We start from the raw sequence: 11426 nt of genomic DNA on the forward strand, positions 1-11426 counted from the left end.
AGTCACCACTTCCCAGCCTGACGAACCACCACCCCCACCAAATGGCCTTGTGCCCCAGCCAAATGGCCTTGTGCGACTTTTCTACTTGCAAATAGGACAGACACTCAGTTCCAAACCCCTGTTGAAGCACTGCGAACGTTTGAGAAGGAAACCAGAAGCAAAATTTGATCTCTTTGCATTGCTCTGACAAACATTCCATATCGCCGTGTCATGCACCATCGTATAGGGGTTACTGTTAAAGCTGATGTTACCACTCCTAAAGCTGGGAGGCAACTGATTTACATTGCGCTGTCAAGCCAACAACCCTCACCACCATCATTGTCAAGCGTAGCGAGCTACAGGGTGTGCATGTGTTAGTATTGTTGGCAAAAGCCTTTTTTTGGCTCTTGGAGAGATTCGTGAAGAGCTTGAATGTATTTTAAATTGTTTAAAACTTACCTGTAAATTCAAACCTATCCAAAAAAATAAAATTCCCGGTTATAAAAGACGTAAATATCCGGCGAAAGTATAGAAATCCCCAGTGATTAAACACCCAACAAGTCAATCACGTGTTTCACCCATCGGCGGACGTGACGTCAGGCCTCAAGAGTTGAGGATCTTTCTGCTGAAAGCAGTGAAGAAGGTAATTTAAAATAGCAACAGTTAAAGTATTAACTGTGTTTTGAGTTGCTTTGAGATGCAACAGATGCAAATTTTGATGATGTCACGTCATTGTGTAGGGGTAACTGAGTTGGTTTAAATAGAAAGTCAATCAATCAATCGATCTCGTTTAATTTGCTTCCGTTCTGCAGACAGTTTGTTTTTGATATGAGCATGTGAGCTCTGGTTGATTTGTCCACACAGGGGACTTGGAAGTTTATTAAAGAAATGTAAAATTAAAATTCATTTTGCCTGCTAGTAATTCAGGATGAGTTCTAAAACTGTACCGTATGTTTGGAAGGCGGTTTTGAAAAATTAAAATTTAGAAAGAAAGAGTTGAAGTATTGAGAATTAGGCTTAACAGGACCGGAGGATCCGAAGCTGCTCATCCTAGATTTCGAGCTGGTTGGACCGTACGGGTTCAGTGTGGGGTGAGGCATCTCTCAGACTGCGTGTCCCCTATTAGGGTGAGGTGACCTCTAATAGACTGTGTGTCTTCTACTACTGAATGTTCTCCTGTTTGGCATGGAAACCAGGTAAATTTCCTGTGCTGCATATGGTGAGGAGTCCTCTACTGTGGCAGGGGTGTGCCTGGAATGCAGTGACCATTGATGGAGGATGGTCTGACTTCCACGAGTGGACATGTTCTTTTTCAATTCAACAGTACATCCTATTGGCGGATGTGGCATTCATGTTTTGTGTGCCAAGTGCTTGTGTGTGGACTCCCAGGGGTATGAACTTTTTCCATTAGTTTTTCCTAGACAGTACGTACCAACAATAAGGCATTGTGTTTAGGGTTGTTTTATTAAGGACGTTTTAGAACTGAAATTTAAGGAAAACGAATAATGTGATATTTCTTGTTGATGTATGTTGGAGGGAAATATTTAATTTGTTTATGGGGATTTGATTTTATAAATGTTGAATGTTTGTTTTTCCTATTTACACTTATACATATGTTTTAAATAAAATGTTTTTTAAATTGAAATTCAGTTTCCATTGCTCATTTCTCCCGACCCGACCATTCCACATCCGTTGGTCCTTTTCCTGAGGGCCAACAAGCGTAGCGAGCTACAGGGTGTGCATGTGTTAGTATAACGTGAGGCTTATTACTTTTGGATCGCGCCATGTATTATGTAAATATATCAACACTCAATGAGTAAAAAAAATACATAGAAATAGGAATAATATTCCGAAGGGTACTAGCATTTATAATCAAATATTAATACCAAAATATGAAATATAACTAAGAATAGGCTTGCCAGACATCCCGGTTTGACCGGGTTGGTCCTGGTCAAACTGGGTTTTCGAACCAAACTCCGGTGTCTCGGCCGGTTTACTTCACGTCTCGGTAAAACATGAATTTGATTACAAATGACCTAAAAATTCTAAAAATAATTAACTGTGAAGGACTATTTAGCTCAACTATTTAGCATAACTATTTTGTCATTTGTAATATTGACGAGCAAAATTAATAAGGGATTAGCTTGTAAGGATTTTTACAACAGGATAACACCCCCCCCCCTTAAAAAAAAAGAAAAATCTTAAAAAAGTCCTAGCCAGTGAAAAGTACTCATGCATGTAAATATTGTTCAAATGTTCTTACTAGAGTAAATTATAAACATTAACCTATAGGAAATAACATGGTTAAATTTATCTACTTGTATTATTTATTATCAACCCTGTTTTTTTTTTCATAATTAGTAACCATTTACTATAGCATTGAGAATGAACTACCTTCTAAAATACTCTAAAAACCAATCAGGGGTGTGTACCCTTCTGAATACTCGCGATCCAAGGGAAGAAGGGGGTATTCTGGTCTCCCGGTTGAACATTTCAGAAATCTGGCGAGCATAACTAAAAATGCTTACTTTACTCCAATGTGCAATTTTGAAGTACAGTGGACTTGTGCTACAACGCAATTCGACTAGCATGAAATTGCTATATGGCGAGCTTTTCTGGAGTAACGAATTTTGGAGCTAACGAGAATTCCTCACCCTGCAACACGAAAATTTTCAGAAGTAAATTGTGGGCCTTAAGTATCACCTTCTTTATTGGATGCTAATTTTAGTTTCGTGAATGAACTTTCCCTTTAGCATCACTGAAAGCGGAAGTTCCCCACACCATACTAGTTGAAACATTGCTTTGTTAATTTAAAAATCACAACTCCTCAACTTTTTCATTACAAATATGAAGTTGATGATACATAATTTCACATAAGTGGGCTATTTATCTAAAGTTTGTGAAAATGGAAGAAAAAATAGAAAGTTTCTGACATCTAAAGAAATGTGAAGATTTTTGATATGCTTGAATAACTAAAAAATGCATTGAATATAATTATTGTATCTAGTGTACAGTACTATAGTGGTGCTGCATTTCACTATTGCTACATACTATGCATACTGTACTGTTTCATTTATTCAATAACACAACTTTTTAAAAAATTCAGTAAAATTTGGGTTCTCTGTGCATAAATTCGGTAATAGAAAGTTAAGAAATGGGTTAAAACGGATGTTTTCAAATGTCTAAAGTAATTGATGTGTTCATAAAAAATGGTACCCTTTTTTGCACAATGCAAAATTTCAACCAACGTGAGAGTTTTGGAACCCATCCCTCGCGTAAGTTGAGATTCCACTGTTTATAAGAAGGACATTGATACCAAAAGCTATTTGCTTACCAGGCAAAGTTTGCAAGAACCAGAATAATTTCCCTTATCATACATTTCTATAACACTAATATTTGTTATTAGCTGACCAAGGCACTTTAATATCATCTACTTCCTTAACATTTACAGTAGCTTCCAAACATGTACAGGGTTTCCACGCCACAGGGAAACCTGAAAAAACAGGGAAAGTGCAGGGTATTTAAAAATGCACTGAAAAACAGGGAAAATCCAGGATATTTGGAAAAAGTCCTTAAAAACCTGGAGAATACAGGGAATTTAATTTTTTTCTTACATTGAAATTTCAAGAATCAATGCTGAAACATTAACTACCAAAAAATAAATGTAATTTTGATTCAACCATTTTGTTTTTGTTTGTGTAAGTATTAAAATATCTATCATAAATGCAATTAGTATTGAATGTTTTGTTTAACACACATCCTGAATTTCATGCTGATTTAATTTGGGGAACATGAGATTAGTCATCGGTATTTATTGTTCTGCTTATTTAATTCATTTTTTTTTTCTTTTTATGGTCCAAGTAATAAATGGAAGTCTTTTTTTTTTCATCAGAAGTTAAACATAAATATTCAGACACTATGCTGTTATTTCAATTTTAATAAATACTTTCTCATTTCCTTTATTTAATTTATGTATTTATTTTTCCTATGATGAAACTATCAGGATATTAATTTTCTTATACAAATATAAGTTTTCACTCATTTTTAATGCTACGTACTCGTACAGGGAAAACACGGAATTTTCCTCTCAGGATTGAGTGGCAACCCTGAGGTAGATGTTGGAACAATCTCATTGGCATCTAAAACGTTCATCCACAGGACATTTTCTGCTGCCAGAAAACTCAAACGCGGTACTACATTGACAATTGTTGCTTATTCTTTTATTTTTAAACCTTGCTTTATTTAAGGCAAATGTTGGGAAAGTGTGAAAAATTCAGTGTTAAACAAACTAATGGCGTCAAACAGAACGTATGGTGTCAAAATATTATGTCTGAGGTCAGCTGGTCTTACAAATCTGAGTGGTGCAAGTTTTACTCACGTAAGATTTGCACCAGTCAGATTTGTTTGAAGCCTCTTTTTTTTTTTTTTCTTTTAACATTTTTTTAAAGTAGTTTCCAGAAATCGCTACAAACTACTTTTTTTTTGTATTGAACTACTTACTACACTACTTTTTTCAAAAAAAGTAGTGTGCTACACTACTTTTTTTAAAAAGTAGTGTGCTACACTACAAACTTAAAAAACGTAGCTACTACAGTAGCGTCGCTACTTGTGGCGCGCTAATTCCTACCACTGGGGGTACTTAAATGATCTCTGTGCTTATATGTTATTAAGCATTATGTTCCTATTTTAGATAGCTGTGTATTGCGCATTCCTGTTATATATGGAGATGAGGAATATGTTGGCGAAAGTGCTGTATCTAGCTTAATCCCACTTTTACAGAAAAAAGAACCAGGCACAAAAATATCCAACTATGAAATTCGATATCCATGTCATGTGCGAGACATTGCTTATGTTTGTTATAAATTGGCTGTTGTGAAATTAAGAGTAAGTATTCTGTGGTTTAATCCATGTAAAGTTAAGTAACCATTATTTGATTGCACACATTCTAGGTATATTTCTCCTTTAATAAAATGTTTCCTAAATACTGCAAACCTTGCTAACAATTTTATTTTTATATTCCCTATTGTCTTGAAAGCTGTCTACAGAAATTTCTAGGTGTGTAATGTGCTGACATGAAAGCATAAAGGCTAAAGGTTTTTTATATTCAGCACTAGGTCAACCTCACAAATGAAAATAATGCTTTCAATGTATTTAATACTTGAAATATATTGGTGTAAATTTTTAGGTAATTCTTATTATCGTGTTTGGGATTTTTCTGTGCAGTTTGAAATTCAATTAATTTTCTGGTGTTTGTAAATTTTCCAGGCACCTAAAGAAAGTCCTCTAAAAATCATTCGAGTATGATCTTCTATTTAATATAATCTCATTGGTCTATCAAAACCATGATATAATTTAAATATAATTTGTGATAGATTGTTAAACAGGAAAAACAAATAAAATATACCATGCCCCAATGGGAGGTCAATATGACCTCTGAAAAAAAAGAAAAATTATTTGCCATATTTTGTTTGATATAATGGTAATGTTTAAAAACTATTACAAAAACACATCTTTTTTGTGTGTGTGTATATATATGTTTAATAATCTGTAAAAAAAAATGCTTTGCCATTCATTTGTTGTAAGCACATATATCTACCCAATCATTGTCTGCTGTCTACTTTGATTAAGTGGACTGTTATTTATTAAAATATCTATCAATATTACTGATTTTAAATCATCTTAGGAAATGATTGATAAGCAGTTTTAGTTTTTAATGACATAAAACAAAAATCCTGGGCCATAATTTATGCAGATTCTGTCTTGACGTATAATGGATTTTCTATTTTTTCATTTTGCAGCTAAGAGGAAGTAAAATGAAACGAAACAATATGAAAAATAAATAATAATCAATGAATGAGTGGAATCTGGGAAAAACCGAGATGAATTAGTTTTTTTATTTATTGGTATTACAGTGTTGCCAACTGCTCCTCATTTTGCAGAGTTGCTCCAGAAAAATATCGAAACTCCGCATCTCCGCACAAAAGTTATTTTGCTCCGCATTTCTTGTTTGGTCTTAATTCTGACCAGGCTTACCAAAGATTTTAATAAAATTATATTTATTTTTATAATATTTTGCTAGTTTATTAAAGCAGGCCTGCACATATGGGAAATTAAAGGTGCTTATATTCAAAGCATGATATAGTGTTTAAAGCTGTTTTAGTAATTTTAAAATAATTATTTTTTTACTAGTGCTTAAAATAATTATCAAAGCTCAAAAAAAAAAAGTGCATAAGAGTTTTAATTTTTTTATATTGATTTTTATACAACATACCAAGTTGTTCTGCAGAATTTCAAAATTCTCCTCAAAATCACCACAGATGCTTCTCAAATAGTTTCTACAAGGTGGCAACATTGGTATTATCTGATCAGTAAGGGATACTACTATGTATTACCTGATGTTGAAAAATATGTTTTTCTTTAATAAAGTGAGATAAATTGTTATAATTTTATTTCTTAAGCAACTACAATTCTTTAACTTGTTTCTTTATATCCTCTTTAAAAAAAAAAAAAAAATACTTTCTTATGAATAAAATTTTAAGTATGCGTAGATGTTCATTCTGTTTATTTACTTAAAAACTGAACTAGAAACTCCATTCCCCTTTTCCTAACATTATCATGTTGTGATATTTTGCAACCCTGTAGAGAGTTAATAAATAATAGGATTGTGTATAAGTATGATTGAAGCATACAGTTTGCATATATTTCAGAATTAGGAAACCAATTAGCAATTTTCAACTTTTCTTACTTTTGTTCCTTTAAATTATATGATTGAATTTCATCTACAGACAAAAGTTGTTTCTGACATTAAAAATTAAAGTGGAGGATAATTTTTACTTTTAAAGATTACTAAATTCAAACATTTGGTTTTCTTTATTTTTGACAAGCAAAAACCAAAAAACTGAAGTGCAAATAATTTTTTTCCCTCATACTTTCTTAATTGTCGACTATTTCTTCAGCCTATAACCATGATTTTATTAATTTAGTTTTAAAATGGAACACCGTTCATTAAAAGAAAATGAATAATTAAGTAAATGAACTAAATGTATTAATATCTTTGGGGAACTATGTCCCCTCAAATGCAAAATGAAACTAAAATGAATGCATATCTTTCAAATGAGTAAAAAATATGACAGCACATATATCTGTACAAATAAAAGCAATTAAAAAAGAGCTAGAAGACTATGCAAACAGCTGTTTTGAGGTTATAAAAACAAACCCCTTCATAATTGCATAAAAGAAAAATGGTACACATAGTTGGGCATTGGACAAGTGAGCAAGAAATGTAAGGAGATAATGAGTAAATAGACTGGACGTGGTTGGAACCAGAAACGTTTCATCATCTGAAACAGAAAGGACATCTGTACCTAGGAAAAATGTCATGGACCAAAAAAGTTTTATTGAAAGATAATTTTCCAATCATTAGGAAAAGGGGACATGCTTGACAAATCATTAACTGCTGAAGTAGAATTTTCCCAGACGTAGTAAGATTCCTGAAAGTCTAAATCGTAAGTGGAAAAGCAACCATGAATAATTTTAGTACAAGAAAAATCGAAAGTATGAGTCCAGGAACAACAATGTTGGGCGATGGACAAAAATAATTTTATTGCAACTGTTTTCTGCAAACCCTTCACAGTCACTCTTCCGCCTCGTAAGCTATCTTGTCATAACCCACAACAAAAGTTAGCCTCTTTTAAAACTTTTTTTCTGGATGTTGTCTATTTGTTCCAATTCCGTTTTATTATCCTTAGAATTGAAATTTTAAAAGCATAGCATTGGATCAGGGTTTTTCAATTGACGTCATAGATACTATTTACTGGAAACAAATTAATTCAACTACTATTAATCAAACACATACTCCTGATGATTATTTTAACTCTATCGCTTTACTCTTCTCCCATCAGATTGCTAAAATCCTGAAAAAGTTTAATTTTTCCCGATTAATAAACTTTAATATTTACAGCTTAAATACCCTGTTCAGGAATTTAACAGATGGGGGGGTTAATAGTATTTCCTGTCAGTGTGGATTGGCATACATAGGACAGACTAGACATTCTCTCAAATTTTGTATAAAAGAAAATGAAAATTAGGTCAAAAAACAGGATTTTAAATGTTCCTCTATCACCCAACATTGTTGGTACAATCATAATTTCGATTTTTTTTTTCCACTAAAATTATTCATGGTTGCTCTTCCTCTTATGATTTAGATTTTTGGGAGACTCACTAAATCTGAAAAAATTCTACTTTAGTTGTTAAGGATTTGTCAAGCAGGCCCCGTTTTCCTACTGTTTGGAAACCTTTCCTTTAATAATTATTTTTAGTCCATGACATTTTTCCTAGGTACAGATGTCCTTGCTGTTTTTGATGACGTAATGTTTCTGGTTCCGGCCTCTTCCAGTCTATTTACTCCATATCTTACATTTCTTGTTCACTTGTCCGTCTGACTTTTCGTACCATTTTACTTTTATGCACTGATGAAGGGGTTTGTTTTTATAACCTTGAAACAGCGGTTTGCTATCTACTCTTTTTAATTGCTTTTGTTTATACATGTATATGCATTGTATTTTTTGCTCATCTCATTATACAAAGGTTTTCGACTGCTTCTTTTACATATGTCTCTCAAATGTAAGTGCTTCTACTTCTGTTCCAATTGTCTAGGCAGGAGTTTTGTTGTTTTCTAAGGATCTTGTGTCCCCAGCCATGAATCCATAGAAAAATAATCAAAGCTCAAAAAAACTACAGAATATTGTTTTAAATTATTAATACATCACAAAAAAGAACAACTGGACTCAATAAAATATTGACTGAAATGCAACTGTTCATGAAAATGAGTCAGCAATAAATTTTATAAGCAATGGAACATTTCTAATAACTTGGGATTGTGTCTGAAAAGGCAGATATAGAGTCTTCAGCTTCAGTCTGGTTTGTGTTGTCTTCTGTTAATTTGTTTTGACAACAAGAAACTGAGGCAGTGAATGCAGATCCCTTTTCCTATAGTCTATGTTTGACCAGATTATAAGTGGGACAAACTTAATCTGGCGACATTGTGAAGGCTATGCAGATTCTAATCACAGCATTATAATACAACCAGGTTAGGTTTTCCCCAACTATCTTAATAAATGCTTTATACTCATCTTTTTTTTAAATGCCGGGGCTCGAAACTTATATTGCCCAACATTTCCCCGGGAATGTAGGGGCATGTAGAAATTCTCATTGAGCATGAATCTTTTACCCTTACATGTCCGGCTGAGCATGCAATTTTTAAATTAGGTATTTGTAATTTTAATAACTTATAATATACTTTTTTTAAAAAACTTTTTTTAAAGTATTATATTCAGAAATTATTTTAATATAATTTTTTTTTATTTTATATAACAATAATTCTTGAATCAGATATAAAGCTGTTGAATTAATTTTTTGTCTGATTGATGCTACATGACAAATATTTTTATCATTATAGTGCCCGCCGCTTATTAAAATCACATTCGTGCTGAGGACATTTGATTTTATAAAGCGGCTGATTTTATAAACCAGCACTCATGAAAGAAAAAAGGTTTTTAAGTATAAATACTCTAAAAAAGAAATAAATTACGATTAGTTGTATTTTATTTTTAGTCTAGTTGTAGTGTATTATTTTAGTTTAGTTGCAAAATACAGTTGACATTTTAACTTACATAAGGTACATTTTTAAAATTTCTCAAGGGTCTTAAAATATTGACTTATTGTTGTTTGAATAAGGGAATTTAAAAGTAAAGATTGAGAAATCAGTTATTTAATTGTAGCATCACACTAACTACATTTAGGAAGCTTGTCCTACTAATTCAAAATTTCGAATTAATCTTTCACACTCAAGTCGTCAGGACTTGCTAGCTAACAATTTTAATTCAATTGTAAAAATGAACTGTCAACCCCTGTAGATTGCTGAATGAGCACGAACTCATTGACTCAGTGCTGAATGAGCAGTGCTGCATGTCGAAACAGTTCTGCGAAGTGGAAACAGGCAGCATCAACTAATAATACATGACTCTGAAACAATTCTCTTGAGACTGCTTCATTCTTCTTCCTTTTGTTTCATTCAACTCCCCCCCCCCCCCAAAAAAAAAAAAAAACATACAAACTTCATCTTTTTTTTTCGTTTTTGTTTATGTGGAATTTGTTATTTTATTAGTGCTGCAATGTTTTAAATCCTTGAAAGAAAAAATAAAATCCTGGTTCTATTCAAAGAAGAATTAACATATGCTCTCCAAAAGTTAGATTTTATAAAACGGCAAGGATGATTTTATTAAAGGATAAACCTAACATGTTTTGATATAGAAATGATTCTGTTCTTCCAGATTTGATTCTATAAAGCGGCTGATTTTATAATCCAGTGATTTTATTAGTGGCGGGCACTGTACTATACAATAAAATAAAAAGTGGACATGTAAAAATTTTATACAGGCATGTATTTTTAGACAAACATGCCCAGTAGGACATGTAAATTAAAGATTTTTCTAGCCCTGTTACACACACAAATTTTTTATCCCCTGATGCAGAAATACTTTTCGTACAACTTCAAATATCAGCAGGATTTTCTTTTCTAAGACTTACTTATTAAGTGAAATATTTAAGCTTCAAATTATATTTTAATGTTAAATCTTTTAAAATTAGTATTCAAATGAGGGCTCTAAAATGTATTTATATTTTTTATCTGTTCAGCACTTGATAAGCAATTTGTTTTCAGGATCCTACTCTCAATTCTATTTTCCACTGGTGTGGAAAGCAACCTTTGACCAAATATGCAATGGCAAAAACTATTGCTGAGATGCATAACCTTCCTTTTTCTCATATACTTCCTGATGATAATCCAAGTCCTGGGGCACAAAGACCCAAGGACACACAATTGAGTTGCAAGCGATTGGAATCTTTAGGAATAAATCGATACACAGAATTCTATATAGGACTAATGGATATTGGTATTCCATCTTATGCTTCATGGATTTCTGTCTTGTTCCCATGAACATTAGTCTTTTGTTTTCATTACATCACAATTGTAATCATATGTTTTTTATAAAATAAACCTTCCATTTATGTGAGCTTGAAAATAAAAAATAATAATACAAAAATGTTGCATTTATTACTAATCTTTAAAAATCATTATGTAAAACCTCTTTTGTTCAAACGTCTTTTTTTTTTTCATTACATCACAATTGAGGCAGTGAGAAGCAAAGGGTTGGTAGTGGACTTTTTCAAGTTTTGAGTAAAACAAGTTTAAAGATAAGGTCCTAGGTAGGCTTTCATTGAAAAGTTTTTCTAAATGATGCTGTATAGGGTATAGAAATACCTACCAGGGCTAGTAACACTATATCTTATACAAATACTGATACAAATGTGACGACCAGCAACAAGCTCTGGACCCAGCTAGACTGGTCCTAGTCGGTTCATTTGTCCTCAATGAAGATCAATGGCCC

The 11426-nt window shown here is 32.6% G+C and overlaps 1 protein-coding gene across 1 annotated transcript in view; it reads left to right on the forward strand.

The window, feature by feature from the left end:
• LOC129231434 (methionine adenosyltransferase 2 subunit beta-like) overlaps positions 1-11060 on the forward strand; it is a 73396-nt gene extending 62336 nt beyond the window's left edge. Inside the window, exons 4-5 of the mRNA XM_054865749.1 lie at positions 4670-4863; positions 10700-11060. Coding sequence (XP_054721724.1) covers positions 4670-4863; positions 10700-10975 — 470 coding nt within the window. The 3' untranslated portion in view covers positions 10976-11060. The remainder of the gene's footprint in view (positions 1-4669; positions 4864-10699) is intronic.
• The last annotated feature ends 366 nt before the right edge of the window (positions 11061-11426 follow it).

This window comes from Uloborus diversus, chromosome 10, assembly GCF_026930045.1.
Source record: "Uloborus diversus isolate 005 chromosome 10, Udiv.v.3.1, whole genome shotgun sequence".
NCBI classification, from domain to species: Eukaryota; Metazoa; Arthropoda; class Arachnida; order Araneae; family Uloboridae; genus Uloborus; species Uloborus diversus.